This window comes from Macaca mulatta, chromosome 1, assembly GCF_049350105.2.
Source record: "Macaca mulatta isolate MMU2019108-1 chromosome 1, T2T-MMU8v2.0, whole genome shotgun sequence".
NCBI lineage: Eukaryota > Metazoa > Chordata > Mammalia > Primates > Cercopithecidae > Macaca > Macaca mulatta.
This window is the reverse complement of record NC_133406.1, coordinates 54,685,071-54,704,776: the sequence shown is the minus strand read 5'-3', so window position 1 is coordinate 54,704,776 and position 19,706 is coordinate 54,685,071. Positions and strand designations below refer to the sequence as shown.

Genomic DNA, 19,706 nt, shown 5'->3' with positions numbered 1-19,706 from the left:
TTAGGTTTTTGAATGTGAGAGCATCAGCAATTATCATTCAGAGAAAATGGAGAGCTATACTTTCTGCAAAAATAGCTCATGAACACTTCTTAATGATAAAAGTAGGTATTACAAATTAATTCACTTGCAAATAACTACTTTAGGAAATAGAAAACAGAATGTTTTGTATTTTTTAATTTTTAAAAATAAATCTTTCACTGGGGAAAAAAAAAGTGTTTTTAAGGCCTAAGTATGCATTTATTTCACACACATCTATTTCAGTCAATTGAAAATTATATCCTCCCATAAAAATACTATTTGCTAGTTTTTAAAAATATATGAGGTATAGGCATACCTTGTTTTATTGTACTTCGCCTTATGGTGCTTTGCAGATATTGCATTTTTTTATAAATTGAAGGTTTGTGTCAACCCTGTGTTGAGCAAGTCTCTTGGTGCCATATTTCCAACATCATGTGCTCACTTTGTGGCTCTGTATCTCATTTTGGTAATTCTCACAGGGTGTTATGTAATTGAGGAATCTAAGGTGTGCTATGTTTTGTCAAGCTACAGACATTTTCTGTCATAGCTATTTATGATCACTGTGCTCTTTCTATTGTAGCTAGCATTTTTATTAAATGTATTTGAGCTGTAATGTTAGTCCTTTTTCCTCTTACAATGAAAAGTATCAAGAGGATGAGAGGGGAAGAGCACCAAGTATCTCTTGACCCTTGACCCTTGGCTTACACCTTCATTTTGGCTATAGACCTATGTGAGTTTAGAAATAATGCTTCATCACCGTTTCATATCTATGAAACATGACATTCTTAAACTATAAATCATAATTATACCATCTCATTGAGAAATTAAAGAACTTCTAGTGGGTTAGAAATCCTTTTATTTCTACCTATTAATGTTACTTGTAAATTTTTCCTTATAGAGACATCGAGCTGCTTGTTTGATCCAAGCACATTATAGAGGATATAAAGAAAGGCAGGTCTTTCTTCGGCAGAAATCTGCTGCTTTGATCATACAAAAATATATACGAGCCAGGGAGGCTGGAAAGCGTGAAAGGATAAAATACATTGAATTTAAAAAGTCTACAGTTATCCTACAAGCACTGGTGCGTGGTTGGCTAGTACGAAAAAGAGTAAGTATTTTCAAGTAGCATATCTCAGTCTTATAAAATGAAAGCACTTGATGTTAAATAGTGTTAAGAAACTTTGGATTTTAGAGAATAATTTCAGAACTAATATGACCATTAACTTGAATTCATTCAGCTGCTAGAAAGGTAAGTGACAAGAGCACTGACTGTCAGATTTTTTTTTCTGTGATCCTAGTCATACTGTTTCTCACAGGTGTTCACCACCAAAGTCGCAAAATAAAATTTCTCCTTTGTGATGAATCTTAACAAAGGAACTGAAAATATGAGAGAGAGGCTCCATATGCGAAAGAGGTTAAATGTTATTCTAGTAGCTTTTTGCCACCACCAAGCAACTTTTGAGGTGTCGCAACCAGAATTCCTGTGACAGCTTCCACATCTTCAGCAAGAGAGAATTCTTTTTAGGGAGGTCATAACATTTAAGCTTACAATATGTGAAGTACTGGCATAGACAAAATAATTTGATTTGAAGTTAAATAGGAGGAATGTTTGTATCTTGTTCATTAAACATCAAGTGGAAGTCTGAAGCCCAACAGCAACTGTAGAAAGCTCCTTCTGCAGAGTCTTATGCTAGAGTTGCACTGTACTATTTAATAGCAGAGATATTAATTCACATAATTTTTTCTGATTTAATATCACCATTTCCAAGAGTTCTGCTTGGAATTCTGTAACCTTTTTTTGAGTTTAATATTTTTACCCTTCTCTAATTAAAAGTACATTGCAAACCTTAACTCACTGTTGTAGGGCAGTCTAGTTGAATTAGATTCTATGGTTATTTAGTAAAGTACCCAAAATATAATTTTGCTTTCTACACTCTGAATTATGATTTACACTATTGGAAATATTGTATAGTAAAATATTGTAATTACTTTGATTTACAATATAAGTAATTATAATGATTAAAAATTAGTTTATTCTTGCTAGTTTATATAATTTGATGTTGAGGTTATACAAAAAAATAAACACTGATTGATTAACTTAGGAAGCAGATACTTGAATATGCTTTGTTTTTTCACCTTTAGATTTTAGAACAGAAAACGAAAATTCGACTTCTTCACTTCACTGCAGCTGCATATTATCACCTGAATGCTCTCAGAATTCAAAGAGCCTATAAACTTTACCTGGCTGTGAAGAATGCTAACAAGCAGGTTAATTCAGTCATCTGTATTCAGGTTTGCTTCTTCTTTGCAGTAAAACTATAGGACATAATTTTTCTGTTAGAAATTTTTGATACGTAATAAACAATTTCCAAATGCTTTATGCTAAGGTCGTACAACATTTAGCCTTTCACCATATAGCTGTTAGAATGATTTGAGGGTTAGAAATAGATTGATGTTTTATGGCACAGTAATAAAGTTGTGAATTATTGTCTGATGTAATTGTACTCATTTACATTCCTGCCAGCAAAGTCTTGAGGGTACCCTGTTTCTCTACATGCTTGCCAACATGAAGTATTGGAAGACTTTCTGATTTTTGCCATTCTAATGAATGGGAAACAGCATCTCATTTTTTTTCTTTTTGGATTTACTTGATGGCTAGAGATTCTAAAATTATATTCTATATGTTGGTTATTCAAGTTCTTATCTGTGTACTTTTTTTAACATCTTTTTTTCATACACTTAGCCCATTTTTCCATTGGATATTCTTTTTTATTGTGATTTATAGGAGTTCTTTACATATTTTGAAGAAGAATTCTAGTTTATATACATTAACATATATTTACATATAAAATATTCAGTGAAAAAATTGCAGAATGATACATGCAGTTTGTTAGAATTTATATAAATTGTAAAATGAAGACAATGTTGTCTGGGATTAACTATACTCCTGTGCATGTGCATGCACAGACACATATTGTCCAGGATTAACTATACTCCTGTGTGTGTGCGTACACAGACACATGTTGTCCAGGATTAACTGTACTCCTGTGTGTGTGCGTGCACAGACACGTGTTGTCCAGTGTTAACTGTACTCCTGTGCGTGTGCATGCACAGACACGTTTTGTCCAGGGTTAGCTATACTCCTGTGCCTGTGCGTGCACAGACACGTGTTGTCCAGGATTAACTATACTCCTGTGCATATGCGTGCGCACACACACACAAGCACCCAACATGGACTGGAAAGGTTTTTACACCAAGTGGAGTGGGGAAGTAATGCCTCTGGGGAAAGCTGAAAGATTTCTTGATATACTGTTCTATTTCTTTCATTTATATATGAATGTATATTTGTATTTAAAACAAAAAAACCTGAAGTAGAAATGAAAAACAAAAGTCTGTGTTTTAAACAGAGATGGTTTCGAGCAAGATTACAACAAAAGAAATTTATTCAGAAATATAGCATCAAAAAGATTGAGCATGAAGGTCAAGAATGTCTGAGCCAGCAAAATAGGGCTGCATCAGTAATACAGAAAGCAGTGCGCCATTTTGTCCTCCGTAAAAAGCAAGAAAAATTCACTAGTGGAATCATTAAAATTCAGGTAATTGAAATTTGTATAGTTTTAGTTCAAAACTTTAATTTGCAAATCATCTACATGATATCTAATGCTATAAAAACATAGTCACCATTTTAAAAAGCTAATACATTAGCCAGTAGAATAACTCATAAGCTCTATACTACCATAATTTCATTGCTAAGCTCTTTATTTTCAAATACTCTAGGGGAGGTTTATAATCAATAAGTAAAAAAGTATTTTAACATTTTGAATAGATTTAGACATCTTTGGTCAATAAAGGCTACCCAGTTTACATACAGGAATATTCTCTGTATTTCTGTTTTTGAAAATTGATTTTGCTGTTTATTTGAACTTGAAATTTTAATTGAAATGCATGTGATCATGTCAAATAAATTTACTGAAAATGTTTACATTGTGAAAACAGATGTAGATGTAAATAGAAAACATTGGCTATAATCTTAAAATTACTCGGTTTTATCTCTTTAAGGCATTATGGAGAGGCTATTCTTGGAGGAAGAAAAATGATTGTACAAAAATTAAAGCTATTCGACTAAGTCTTCAAGTTGTTAATAGGGAGATTCGAGAAGAAAACAAACTCTACAAAAGAACTGCACTTGCCCTTCATTACCTTTTGACATATAAGCACCTTTCTGCCATTCTTGAGGCCTTAAAACACCTAGGTTAGTTTATGTTCACATGTTTAAAAAATGTTGTAATAGTACATTATTAGCTAAAAATTCATTTCGTTGCTGTAAATTTACCTGTATGTTATTTTTTTTTTCTTTCAGAGGTAGTTACTAGATTGTCTCCACTTTGTTGTGAGAACATGGCCCAGAGTGGAGCAATTTCTAAAATATTTGTTTTGATCCGAAGTTGTAATCGTAGTGTTCCTTGTATGGAAGTCATCAGATATGCTGTGCAAGTCTTGCTTAATGTATCTAAGGTAGTTTTTCATTTTATTAATGAGATATTCATGGGTCAACAAATAAGGCCCTGCAAATTAAGTTTGTGTTTACTCATCACTAGGGCTTAAATCTCTAAGTTAAAATTAATTTATGTGCAAGAGTCTTAGGGTGAAAAAAATGTTTATTAACATAAATGTAGGTTTAAATTCTAATTTTTGTGTTATTTTATTTCCTCAGTCTTTATATTAAAAATGATTAAAAGTTATTAAGTACTTACTACGTGCTAGTATTTTTCATGCATTGTTTAATCCTCATAATCATCCTCTACAATAGTTCATATTATTATTCCCATTTTATAGAGAAGAAATAATAATAATTATAGAAGTTAGGTTCCTCCCCTAAGAACCTTAGTGTGATAAGTGGTAGAATTGAATTTGGATTCATTTCTGTCTGCCTTTAGAGGTAGTGGTGTTATCTACTGCATTATATCAAAATAGTATTACCACATTATAATCATATCTAGCAAAGCGTGAGAAAGAAAATTATTGCTATAACTTAGTTACTCTGTAACTGTTGATCTGTGTATCAGAATTTGTCTTTTGGCCTTGGACTATTCCAAACTATATTGTATGCAACCAAAGGTTGAAAGATTTCTCTTTCCTACTTAACCTTTCAGTGACAACTTAAAGCACTTTACCTAATATTTTTATTGAGAGGTAGTGGTTAAGAACACCGATCTGAGGCCAAACTGTTTGAGTTTGAATCCCAGCCCAATAGCTTATTATAGGTTACTTAGCTTCTCTGTACTTTACTTTCCCCAACTATAAAATGAGTATAGTAACAGTACTCAAAACGTTATTGTGAGGATTGAGTTAATACACATTAATACATAAACTTGCCACACAAAGTGTCCGCTATGTTGTTTTGTTATTTTTATCTTAGTATCATTATTTGTTACCATGCAAATTTCACTATGAATCTAATAATACAATTAGAAAAACAAGACATGGAAAATATATCCTAGACTTATTAGTATCAAATTTATCTTGTTTCATTTTCGAGCAAGCTCTTCTTCCTCTCAAGGAGCATGTAATAGAGTAACTAATTAGATCCTGCCTTTATCATTATCTTACCTCTGATTAATAATATCACAGATAAGTTATATTTTTCCTTAGAGATTCTTACTAAAGTGGTCTTATCTTTAAAAGTTTGCTTTTATTGACTTCAAGATGTTTGTTTTCAGAGGTTTTAAATTTGATTTTTTTAAATGTGAAACTTTAGAATTAGGGGGAAAAGATTAAGATTAAAATGTGAATACACATATATGATAGATCTATAAATGATGATATCAGAGCTATTTCACAAAGTCCTTTGCACTTACTGCAGGCGGTCCAAAAGTTTGGCTATAGGTATGGACTTTTGTATTTTGTTTTTTGGTTGGATTGTTTGTAAATGTATGTGTTTATTACAACTTTTAATTTCATTCTGTTCTCTTCAAGTATGAGAAAACTACTTCAGCAGTTTATGATGTAGAAAATTGTATAGATACACTATTGGAGCTTTTGCAGATATACCGAGAAAAGCCTGGTAATAAAGTTGCAGACAAAGGCGGAAGCATTTTTACAAAAACTTGTTGTTTGTTGGCTGTTTTACTGAAGACAACAAATAGAGCCTCTGTAAGTATTAATCAGTTGCCTTCCTTTAAGATTATTTTTCTGTGATCTTACATCTATGACTTTTATGGTTTTCCTTTAGTAATTATCACTCTAAAATAGGGTTTTATGTGTGTTCAAACCTGCTTTTTGCACTGATAAAATGAGTTTAGGATATATCTATGAGTTGTTTCTTTCTAACGTATTAAACTGAATTCTGAAAATAAATTTATTACAGCCATATAAGTAACAATTTCCCATTTACTAGAGAGAAAACTATCCTAGCAAGATAGAAAACCAGATATGTATAACTTCTTATCCTCCTGTTGTAACCATAATTGTATTTCAAGCTCTTCTACGATGAGACCTCTGAGTCATTCTTTTTAAATGTCACAATTAACATAGGTGAAACCATAGGCCATGATTGGACTGTGGCCTTTATCCCGATAAGTGGGAACCACTGCAGGGTAAAGCAAGGGAATTATATTTTCCAATTTAAATTTTAACAACACTCTGGCTTCTGATGGAAGAATGAATTTGGGAGAGCATGTGTGGATATAGGGAGACTATTAAGGAAGGTGGCAAGTGTTGATATGTAGTGATCTAGGCAAGAGATTGTGCTTGTCTTAGGATTGTGTCGCTGAGAGATAAGTAGAAGACTTTGGAAACTTTGCAGAGGTAAACTTTTCAAGACTTGGTAACTGGATATGATAGGTATGTTGACTATAATAATTCTTATGTTGACTATATTAATTCCTTCTTGTATTCAGTGTGGAGTTAACTATGCAACTTTTGAATATTTATCTTCTTTATAATTGCCTTACAAATTAGCTCGTAATTTAATCAATCTACCTGCCAAACTTGGTGAGGTTTCTTTGATTATTCAAAGCTTAAAAGTTTACTGCAGGCTAGGCGCTGTGGCTCACGCCTGTAATCCCAGCACTTTGGGTGGCCAAGGCAGGCGGATCACAAGGTCAGGAGATTGAGACCATCCTGGCTAACACAGTGAAACCCCATCTCTACTAAAAATACAAAAAAAAAAATTAGCTGGGTGTAGTAGCGGGCGCCTGTAGTCCCAGCTACTCAGGAGGCTGAAGCAGGAGAATGGCATGAACCCGGGAGGCAGGGGTTGCAGTGAGCCAAGATCGTGCCACTGTACCCCAGCCTGGGTGACAGAGCGAGACTCGGTCTCAAAAAAAAAGGTTTACTGCATCGTTTTTATTTGTTATATTTGATTTTGCTAGTCTTAAAGGGATAAAATTTTAATTCTTACTACTTTTTAGTAATTGTGCATTTTATTTTGTAGGATGTACGAAGTAGATCCAAAGTTGTTGACCGTATTTACAGTCTCTATAAACTTACAGCTCATAAACATAAAATGAATACTGAAAGAATACTTCACAAGCAAAAGAAGAATTCTTCTATAAGCATTCCTTTTATCCCAGAAACACCTGTAAGAACCAGAATAGTTTCAAGGTAAGCAGTTGAATACAGTCTATAAATTTGTGTCACAGTTCATTCATTCATTTAACAAATATTTATTGAGCACTTACCACAAACAAGATGTGCTTTTCAATAGAGAAACAACGTGTGAATAAGAATGGAATGTTTGGCAAATTTAAAAGAGGCAATCTTGGTAAATAATGAAATAACATTATACTGTAGCTTTGGATATTTAGTAGTTATTCAACAAACTTCTTCTATTAAATAGTTAAGAACTAAGGCTAAGAAGCTTGTTATAAGTTTTGTTATTTATTTAATTTAATTTTATTTATTTTATTTTGCATGAAGGACAAGCTACACTGTTTAAGAAGTGCCAAAAGTCCTTCTTAGCCAAAATATCAGCCTCCAGTCCTCCCATAATCACCCTGATTCTTGAAATTTCTCCTTCTGGAAATTTAGATTGACATTTTCTAATTTTATTGGCAAAAAGATTTAGTTTATTTTGGTGAACTGTCATGGCATTTAATTAGTTTTTTTCCCTCCCTTCCTTCTTTCTACCTCCTCCTTTTTTTCTTCCCCCTTCTCCTTCTCTCCCTCCCTTCCTTCCTTCCTTCCTTCCTTCCTTCTTGAGACTTAGCAATTTTCTATACTAGGTACAAATCCTACATTGTTGACAACACACTATTTCTTGACCTGAGTGGTTACACAGCCGTTAGCTTTATAATTATACTCGTAATTATAAATTGTATAATATAGTTATAAATTGGTTTTGTGCATGCATATTTCACAGCATAACATAAGTTCATTTGCTTGAAATATATTAATGGGACCATTTCTACATGTTTTTTAAGGACTTGGTAGAATTTAATATTCATTATATTTTAAAAACTCATTCTAACATATGAATAGATTATCTTAAAATTTTGATGTAGGTCAGGCTTTTGAGGTAAAATTTATTGACAGTATAAACGTATCCTTTAAATGTATGCAATTCAATTGGTTTTGTATACAGTTAGGAAACTACCATCACTGAGATACAAAATAATTCTGTGACACAAAGTTTCCTTATGCCCCTTATCAGTTCTCTTTCTTTATTCCCTGGATTTTGGGAACTACTGATCTGGTTTTTGTACCTTTAGTTTTGCCATTTCTATGCTGTCACATATATGGAATCATATAGTAGATAGCTTTTTGTGACTGGATTCTTTTACTTAGCATAATGCTTTTGAAATGTGTTCATGTTTATGCATGGATTTGAATTTCATTCCTTTTTATCACTTAGTACTATTCCATTGTATGGTCATACCATACTTTTTTCACTCACCAATTGATACATCTTTGGATTTTTAACAGGACAGAATAAGATGATGGAAATGCATATAGTGGGGAATTATGTGAGAAGATGCATGAACTCCCCTCTGTTTGATACTATTTTCTCAATAAGTTTGAGATTATAAACTTAACAACTCAGAAGCAGCTCAGAGGGGATGGAGCGGAAGTTTGAAAAGGAGAAAGGACCAAGGTAGTCATCTTGGAGAGAAAGAGAGCATGCTGGCAATTTCAAATGCTCATTTTAGATTTGCAATTATTGGCAAAAAATAAAGTCAGCTTGGTTATGTAAACTTTTTTAGTAATATGCAGCTGTATAGGAATGGAGAAGGCAGATATTTTGACTCAATTTGAAATCCAAGTAGAATTTTTCAGACTAGTTTGGTAGGAGAGAGAGACAACCGTTAATGACATTTGCAGAGGTTTTGATAATACTGATGCACCTGAGCTAGATACACAGGAAAGTAAGAACAGCATTCTGGTGGAAGTTGGGTATGTGTTGAGGCCAAATGAAGTGGAGATCTCAGTGGGGTAGAAGAACTAGTTCAGTGACTGTGTTAGAGCAGATGACATGGATGAATCAGAAATGGTGGATGGAGAACAGAAGTCTCAAATTAAGATTTCCGTGGTCACACACTTTCTGATGATGACAAAGTCTAGTATGTGATCATATTAAGAAGGATTAGTTGAGGTAGAATTCAAGGAAAGCGGGGCAAAAACGGACTAGGTTGTTGGTCATATAGGTGTTGCTGTTGCTGAGAACGGTGACAGGAGTTAAGAGGAGACCAAGAACCAGGTTTACAAGGAATAAGGCACTGAGAGTTTGGCCGATGACCAAAAGGCAGTGGGCAAGCTAAATAGCATAAGCATCAAAGAAGCCAGCATTATTTTTTTAGAAAGGATGGAGAGAAATAGTCTGGAAATAATGATGGACAATAATATGAAGTTCTCCCACCTCTTTGAGCAGGTTGTAAGGGAAATGATGTGTTCAGGAGTAGCTACAATTTAGCTAAGACGAAAAAAGTGAAGGTAACTCATAAGAGAAGAACTTTATTAATGCCAGAATTTTTTTTTTTTTTTTTTTTTTTTTTTTTTTTTAAATAGGCTTAAGCCAGATTGGGTTTTGAGAAGAGATAACATGGAAGAAATCACAAATCCCCTGCAAGCCATTCAAATGGTGATGGATACACTTGGCATTCCTTATTAGTAAATGTAAACATTTTCAGTATGTATAGTGTAAAAAAATATTAAAGCCAATCATGAGTATGTAAAGTGATTTTTGCTCTCTGTTCAACTTTTGAAATCTGACTTTGTATTTAAAAAAGCATAACCTGTTCATTACCTTCTTCATTTTCTAATTATTTATAGCTTTATGCATGTAACAAACTAATACGCCATAAGATGATTATATTATTCCTATTATCTTAAAGTATTATAGTAGTTAGAATGGAATGATATTCCTAAAAGGAAATAATAGCTGGTTACACCTTTTTTATAGGCAAGTTGAGGAATTTTTATAAAACAAATGTTAGAAATGGAAGATCTGTCTACTCACTAAGAAGTGAGACTAGGATAAAATAATCTCACAAATTCATATCAACGGCATCCTTATCCATATCCTTGACTGGCTAAAGCATCCAGATAAGCAAGTGAGTCCTTCTAGGCTCACAAAAAGAATACACCTACCACTGTATTTACTAAAAATTCTTACCATTGAACTGATGGGGGTTATAATTTGAAGTGGAAGGAACATGCTATTGCTCATAATAGAATCTTGTTGTGTAGTTATATACCACAGACCTGAAAATGATTCACTATTGAAGTGTAATTTTTTTTCTACAGCTTTGAGTCACTGTTACTAGTATCTGCGGTTTCAGGGCCACAGATGTCTAATTCTTATGGCTGAAATCTGATAGAATCTCAAAGTCTGCCCATGTATGAATGCCATGAAAGTGTTTAACTGTTCAAAATAAATCAGGAGTAGCTAGAAATTGAGAGACTATTTAACTACTTAATGTATAACTTGATTAGAACAATTTAAGAATTAAACCTAATTTGTGTGAAATTATGTGCTTATGATTTGGTTAGGATAGATCTAAATATATTGGTGCATTAAAGAGTATATGGAAATTAACTCTGGAGAATTTTTTTTCTTTTTTTTCTCTTTTTGTTCCAATAAAGTGTTTTGGGAGCTTTTGGGACTCTGTATTTTCCAAATATTGTTTTGTTTTTTGACTGACTTGCTGACTTTTTTATTGTTTTATTTTTCTTTTTCACTTAACAGAATTTTAGCACTAATAAGTAATTATTCAATTTGGTAAATTATACTGGTAGGACATAATTGACCAGCGTAAAAATGTTATTGGCACCAATTTCCTCTAAGATAGATATAATTAATAAATAGTTGCACAAGAAATATTTAGATGAAGTTACATATGTAAGAAGATGGCTTCCAGATATTAAAACAATTTTTCTATTGTTGAATCTCAGGCCAATAATTTCTAATGGACTTTTAATTCACACCCTAACTCCCTTGTTTCAGCTGTACTACTAACTACTCTTACAGCAGGCAGTAACATCGGTCTTACCAGGGCTTCCCCTTTGCCCATTCCCAGGGAAGTGTGTTAGATTTGGCAGATAAAGAATTACAGGGCTATTCTCGCTGCTTATAGTGGGACTGCATCCACAGCTCAAATTTGACTATAAGGGATGAAGTTATAATCTGCTGTGAAATTCCTTTAAAAATATACACTGTCAAATTTAATGATACGCATACTACATCTTGTGCATTGATAACATCCTCACTAGTACGTTGAACTGCAGTTTCACTCCTAGGACAGGCAAGATAAAAGAAATGTTACAAAATGTGAAAGATAAAAAGTGGTATAACTCTCAGTCCCCACTTTCATTTTCACTTCCCAATCCTAGTTGTCTTTTTAGTAGATCCTTACTCTGGATTGCATAATTACATATCAGTTTATTTAATAAACTTAGCTTCTCAAACATTTTTCCTGCCTATTTTATTTGTGCCTTCTATATATAGATGAGTAACGTTATCTTATGGTGGTTTTAATTTGCATTTTCCTCATGCTAATTATGTTGAGCATCTGTTTTTTTTTTTATTTTTTGTTTATTTATTTATTGCTATCTACATGTCCTCCTTGGTGAAGTGTTTATTCAAGTCTTCTCCATTTTAAAAATTAAGTTATTTTCTTATTAAGTTTTGAGAGTTTAGAAAATATTCCAGATATGAGTTCTTTATTAGACGTGTAGTTTACAAATAGTTCTAGTCTGTTACTTTTCATTCTTTTAATAGTGCCTTTTGAACAACAGAAGTTTTAAATTTTGATGAAATCCAGTTTATGTTTTCTTTTTCTTTTATCGATTATACTTTTGATGTATTGTATCTAAAACCTCTTTGCTTAATTCAAGGTCATAAAGATTTTCTACTATGTTTTCTATTAGAAGTCGTATCACTTTAGTTGTGTAGCTTATTAATCAATTTAAAGTTGATTTTTGTATACAGTGTAAGGTGTGAACCAAAGTTTAGTTTTTTACATATCGATAGCCAGTTGCTCCAGCACCATTTATTGAAAAGACTAGCCTTTCTCCATGGAATGGCATTTACACATTTGTCAAAAAACAGTGGACCATATATATATTTGTCTATTTCTGGCTTCTCTTTTCCATTGATGTCTTTGTTTATTTTTATGCAAATATAATGCTGTCTTGATTATCATAGGTTTATAATAAGGCTTAAGATCAGTTAGTGTAAATCATCCAAAGGTGATGTAAATCATCTAAGTTGCTTTGACTGTTCTAGGTCCTTTGCATTTTCATATGACATTTAGAATAAATTATTCATTTGTTCTGCTTACTTGGTGTGTCATTTGCTCTTCGTTTTCTAAATCTTGAAGTGGAAGCTGTTATTATTGATTTGAGATCTTTTTCTTTTCTAATACAGGCAGTCAGTGCTATAGATTTAAGTACTGTTTTGCTGCATTCGATAAATGTTGATATGGGTTGGTACTATGGGTCCAACATTGTCTCATATGCTGCTGTTGGAAAAAGAATTATTGGCATAATAGGCATAATTTCATTAGAAAAATAATACACTATCTGTATTACAAATGCACATTTCACTTCTGGGGATTTATCATATATAGTCACATATGCAAAATAGCATGTGCAGTATTGACATTGCAGAAACATGGGCAATAATAAAATATTGGAAACAATTTATTACCCAACAACAACTAATACATATTTTGGTATCAGGAATGGTTCTAGAGGAACAGAATTTTAAGGAAGGATTTCTTTAGTTGGTTTCTGGGTTTCTGAACTTAGCTACTTAATATGATTAGACCCAAAAAACTGCTAAGGACTCTACTTCTAATAGTATGGAGAACACTGATAATCCTTGGTGTGAACTGCTGAGAGAGTTACGCAAAATAAATGCATTTGATATTCCTGATCACCGCTCATGAGAGGCAAGGGGTTTAGTCTCTATACATAGTACCTTTGACCGTATGTGGAGAACCAAAGGATATCTGTATTAGGGTTCTCCAGAGGGACAGAACTAAAGAGTATATGTATATGTGAAAGGGAATTTATTAAATAGAGGAAGAATTGGCTCATACGATCACAAGGTAAAGTTCCACGATAGGCCATCTACAAGCTGGGAAGAAAGAAGCCAGTAGTGGCTCAGTCTGAGTCCAAAACCCTCAACAGCAGGAAAGCCAACTGTATTCATTTTTTCTCACATTGCTATAAATAACTAAGACTGGATAATTTACGAATAAAGGAGGTTTGATTGTGACAGTTTGATTCACAGACTGTACAGAAAGCATGGCTGGGAGGCCTCAGGAAACTTACAGTCATGCCAGAAGACCAAGAGGAAGCCAATACCTTCACATGTCAGAGGGGGAGAAAGAGGAAAGGGGGAAGTGCTACACATTAGATCTCATGATAACTCACTGTCATGAGAACAGCAAGGAGGAAATCCGCCCCCATGATCTAATCACCTCCCACCAGGTCCCTCCCCCAACACTGGGAATTACAATTCGATGTGAGATTTTAGTGGGGACACAGAACCAAACTATATCACTGACAGGGCAGCCTTCAGTCTGTGGCTGAAGGCCTGACAGCCCCCAGCAAACCACTGGAATAAGCCCAAGGGTCCAAAGGCTGATGAACCCGGAGTCTGATGTTGAAGGGCAGGATGAACAAAAGGAAGCATCCAGCACGGGAGAATGATGAAAGCCAGAAGACTCATCAAGCCAGCTTATCCCACCTGCCTTCTTTGTTCTAGCTATGCTGGCAGCCAATTGGATGGTATCTGCCCACATTGAGGGGGTTCTTCCTCTCCCACTCCACTGACTCATATGTCAGTCTCCTCTGGCAACACCCTCACAGTCACACACCAGAAACAATATCAACTATCTAGGCATCCTTCAATCCAATTAAGTTGACACCTAATATTAACCATCACCCCTTGTCAACTTGGCACCCATATACCTCTCCTAAAATCATACTTAATCTCAAAATAAAGATAATAATAAGGTCATCGTTATGCCACAATATAGCTATTCTTTGTACAACTGGAAGGACACTAATCCTTAACCTAAATGCCATTACATAAAGCTAACAACACTTAAATGCTGATATGAAGTCAATAAATCTTATACTACATGATAAAAGGAAATAAAACAAAGATATTTTCTTAGTACAGGTATATATGTGCACAAACATATTCTTAACAAAATAAGGAGGAAATAAATACTCATGACAATGACAGTCTTCATTTCTGCAACTGGTCACATGGTAGTAGCTGGTATTGATAACTACCATCTTCTACTACTCATTTTGTATTCCCTTTGCTTTCAGCAAGCACCTTGGCTGGTTGTGATTGTTTACCCGGTAAAGTGACCCAAACCTTTATTCTTGAAGAGTCTGGGCCATTTATAGTCCTGCCTGGATTGGGTTGTTATAGTTTCCCATTGACCTTAATCACAGGTCATGGTAATACTAAGAGATGCACTAAGGTATCGCCTGTATTTGAGACATACTCCTTCTTACCTCCATTGTGAAGCAGTAGTCTGATTTCATCTTGATAGTCCAGGTCAGTCACCCCAGCCAACACTGTAACTCCCTTCATAGCCTGTTGACTTAGAGGCAGAAGTAGCCCAAAGTGGCCAGGTGGCAATCATCACTTCCAGTTTAATGGGATCGTTGTTTCTTCTGGTGGCAGCATTCCAGACCCTGATTCAGAGCATACACAACCTTCTAGAGAACTTTGCCCAAGCACTACAAAGTATTATCACCGAGTTGGTGGTGTAATTATGACTTCAAAAGGCCATTCCACCATTCCATCAATCCAGCTGCTTCAAGATGATGAGTAACACAGTAAGGTCAGTGAATTCTGAGCATGAGCCCACTGTCATACTTTTTTGGCTGTGAATTGAGTGCTCTTGTCAGAGGCAATGCTATGAAGAATACCATAACGGTGGATAAGGCATTCTGTGAGTCCACAGATGGTATTGTGTTCAGGATGGAGTGAGTGTCTATTCCAGTGAGGACAAACAGCTACCCTTTCCATGACTGAAGAGGTCCAACATAATCAACCTCCCACCAAGTAGCTGGCTGATCACCCAAGGAATGGTATCATATTGAGGGCTCAGTATTGGTCTCTGCTGCTGGCAGATTTGGCACTCAGCCATGGCCTTAGCCAGGTCAGCCTTGGTGAGTGGAAGTCCATGTTGCTCAACCCATTTGTAACCTCCATCCCTGCCACCATAGCCACTTTGTTTATGAGCCCATTGGGTAGTGACATGGATGGGGAAAGAGCCTGATTGATATCCACAGAACAGGTCATCCTATTCACTCAATTATTATAATCCTCCTCTGCTGAGGTCACTCTTTGGAGAGCATTCACATGGAACACAAATATCTTCACAGTTTTTGACCATCAGAAAGGTCCATCCACCTATCCCTTCCCCAAATTTCTTTAATCACCAATTTTCCAATTATATTCCTTCCAAGTTCATGACCATCCAGCCAAACCATTGGCTGTAGGCCTTGAATCAGTATATAATCACACATTCTAAACATTTCTTCTTCCAAGCAAAGTGCACAACCAGGTGCACTGCTCAAACTTTTGCCCATTGGGAAGATTTCCCTTCACCACTGTCCTTCAGGGATGTACTAAAAAGGGGCTATAGTGCTGCAGTTGTCCACTTTCAGGTGATGCCTGTATATTGTACAGAACTATCTACAAACCAGGCTCTAGTCTTCTCCTCCTCTGTCAACTGATCATAGGGAACTCCCCAGGTGGTCATCAGTGCAGGCTGGGAGAGAGGACAAGGCGAGAGGAGTAGGGACCATGGGCATTTGAGCCACTTCCTCATGTAACTTATCCCTTCAGGACCTGCTCAAGCCCAATCACATATACCACTTCCATTTAATGATGCAGTGCTGCTGTGCATACCCAATCTTATAGCTAAATGGCTCAGGAAGCACCCAGTTTATGATAGGCATTTCAGGTCACATGGTAACTTGGTGACCCATAGTCAAATGTTCAGTTTTTACCAAGGCCCAGTAAAAGGCCAAGAGCTGTCCCTCAAAAGGAGAGTAGTTATCTGAAGAAGATGGTAGGGCCTTGCTCCATAATCCTAGAGGCCTCCACTGTGATTCACCTGTGGGGACCTGCCAAAGGCTCCAAACAGTGTCCCTATCTGCCACTGACACCTCAAGCACCATTGGATCAGCTGGATCATATGACCCAAGTGGCAGAGAAGCTTGAACAGCATCGTGGACCTGTGGTAGAGCCTTCTCCTGTTCTGGATCCCACTCATAACGGTCAGCCTTTTGGGTCACTTGATAAACGGGCCAGAGTAACACACCCAAGTGAGGAATGTGTTGCCTCCAAAATCCAAGTAGGTCCACTAGGCGTTGAGCCTCTTTCTTGGTTGTAGGAGGGACCAAAGGCAACAACTTATCCTTCGCTTTAGAAGGAATACCTCAACAGGTCCGCACCACTGGATCCTTAGAAATTTCACTGAGGTAGAAGTTCCCTGAATTTTAGTCAGATTTATTTCCCATTCCCTGGTATGCAAATGCCTCACCAATAAGTTCGGTGTAGTTGCTACTTCTCGCTGACTGGGTGCAATCATCATAATGTCATCAATGAAATGGACTAGTCTTGTGGAAAGGACAAGTGATCAAGGTCTCTGCAAACAAGATTATGACACAAAGCTGGACAGTTGATATACCCCTGAGGTAGGACAGTGAAGGTATATAGTTGGCCTTGCTAGATGAAGGCAAATTGCTTCTGGTGGGCCTTATGGATAGGAATAAACAAAAAAGCATTTGCCAAATCAATGGCTGCTTACCAGGCACCAGGAGATGTGTTAATTTGTTCAAGCAATGAAACTACATCTGGTAAGGCAGTTGCAAATTGGAGTCACCACGTGGTTAAGCTTATAATAATCTGCTGTCATTCTCCAAGACCCATCTGAGTTCTGCACAGACAAATAGGAAAGTTGAACAGGGATGTGTTGGGAATCACCTCCCCTACATTGTGTCTTTCAAGTCCTTGATGGTGTCACTAATCTCAGCAATCCCTCCAGAGATAAAATATTGTTTGTGATTTGCTATTTTTCTAGGTGGAGGCAACTGTAATGGCTTCCATTTTGCCTTTCCCACCATAATATCCCTCACCCTACCAGTTAGGGAGCCAGTGTGGGGGTTCTGCCAGCTGTTAAGTATGTCTATTTCAATTATGCATTCTGCAACTGGAGAAATAACCACAGGAAGAGTCTGGGAACCCACTGGACTCGCTATAAGTCAGATCTGAGTTAAAACTCCATTAATTACCTGACTTCTATAAGCCCCTACTGTAACTGGAGGGCTGCAATGATGTTTTTGGTCCCCTAAAATCAATGTCAGCTCAGAGCCAGTGTCCAGTGGTCCCTTAAAGGTCTAATCATTCCCCTTTACCCAATGCACAGTCACCCTGGTAATAATCCAGAGGCCTCCTTGAGGGGGGATGGGAAAAAGATTAACAGCATAAATTGTTGGCAGTGTAGTGGAGTCTTTCCTCAAGGGGACCTGGCTTCCCCTTCATTCAAGGGTTTCTGCGTCTGTAAACTGGCTCAAGTCTGCAAAATGATGGAGGGGCCGTGATTCTCTTTTTGTGATTCAAATTAGTCTTTTGTCCACTTGACCTAGAAATTTTCGGCTTATGCAAATTAAGAATGTAGCAGGCTTCTTCTCAATTTCACTTCTAGGAACACGATGATTAATTAGCCAATGCCAGAGCTCTACTTGAGTAGACTGCCTGATTACTGCTTTGCCTCTGCTGTCCATTATGGCAACTATATCCACCTTGATGTGATGGTTGAATGCCACCACTTGGCCCCTGCCACCTTGGGATCCAATTATTCCCATCACATTTAAGTTTTCCATTTGAGTGACTACAGTTCTCACAGTAAGATCTAGCATACAGAGAGGAGTAATCACAGAGCGAGCTCTACAAGGATGCTGATGTTTCCCTCACAATCTATTTCACAAGGTTTTGGTGAAGGGTATGTCTTCTGAACCCTCCTAGTTGGTGTGAGTAGGTCTAAAGTGACAAATCTACTTTAGCATTCCAATCTTCTAAGCCTTTGGATCTCTTCCTCTACATTAAGCCTTTGGATCTCTTCCTCTACATTAACCCTCTACAAGGGAGATAGGGCATTTCCAGCTAGCTCACAGTGGGCCATCTTTTGATCCATGTTTCAGGTAAACAAGCAAATAAACTATTAGAACTCATTTTAACTCCTTGAGCTGTGACATCAAATGCAGAATTTCTGTTTAGTGGGCCTGTATCAACCAATTCAGCCTGATCCAACTTTATGGTGCTTTCACTATTATCCCACACCTTTAATATTCATTCCCATACCTGTTTTCTGGATTTCTGCTTATATAAATGAGAAAACTCAAACAGTTTTTTTGGAGTGTAGTGCACCTCCTTGTGGGTAACACTCTGAACCTCACCTCTAGGGACCTTCAAAAACTTTAGTCTTGTTACAACTCTAGATGCAAAGAGGGGTAGTGGGGGTGGGTCCTGAGCAGAATTAGCATTGTCTTGCCTAGCAACTGCCTCTGGAGAGGCCTTTGCTGTTGCCTCAGGCATCACAGGATGTATCTACTCAGACAAAGGTGGAAAGGCTGATGGCAGCATGAGTCAGGGAGGGAATGTTGCCACCACTGGGGATGGGGAGACTGTTTCCTCTGGTGAAAAAGGTTCATTAGCATTTAGGAGCTTAGAGCCCTCAGCTTCATCAGGGTCATCCCACAGATCCCCTTTCCAAGTTACAGGGTCCCATTCTTTCCTGATCAATGCCCTCACTTTAACAGTAGACACCTGGTGGCGCTGAGCATGCGTCTTTCATTGCAGGTTAGCCACTCACATGATAAGAGTTTGTGTCTGATTTGTGGATACGAATGTGGAGATAAGGCCCTCACCCAGAGCAATCTTAGAAAAATTGAGGCTAAGTATGCACTCCTGGAGCTGGGAGTTAGAATCCCCGAGCTCATCTTTTTCTTTCATCACTTTGTTCAGCGAACTTAGGAGTACTCAACTAACTTCATCATATTCCTTGGTTCTCCACATATGGTCAAAGGTATTATTTATAGAGACACTAAACTCCTTGCTTCTCAGGAGCAATTAATAAGGAGTACCAAATACATTTATTTTGAATCTAAACAATTCACATCAAAAACTATCAGTGTTCTCCATACTA

General features: G+C 36.4%; 1 protein-coding gene across 2 annotated transcripts in view; it reads left to right on the top strand.

Moving 5' to 3' along the window:
- The window catches only part of ASPM (assembly factor for spindle microtubules), a 64,700-nt gene extending 51,904 nt beyond the window's left edge, over nt 1-12,796 (top strand). Inside the window, exons 16-24 of one of the 2 annotated variants that reach the window (XM_015118889.3) lie at nt 5-101; nt 917-1,126; nt 2,161-2,286; nt 3,426-3,614; nt 4,078-4,270; nt 4,379-4,533; nt 5,995-6,171; nt 7,454-7,623; nt 10,024-12,796. In XM_015118889.3, the coding sequence (XP_014974375.3) occupies nt 5-101; nt 917-1,126; nt 2,161-2,286; nt 3,426-3,614; nt 4,078-4,270; nt 4,379-4,533; nt 5,995-6,171; nt 7,454-7,623; nt 10,024-10,126 (1,420 nt within the window). In that variant the 3' untranslated portion in view covers nt 10,127-12,796. 2 annotated transcript variants of the gene reach the window in all.
- The last annotated feature ends 6,910 nt before the right edge of the window (nt 12,797-19,706 follow it).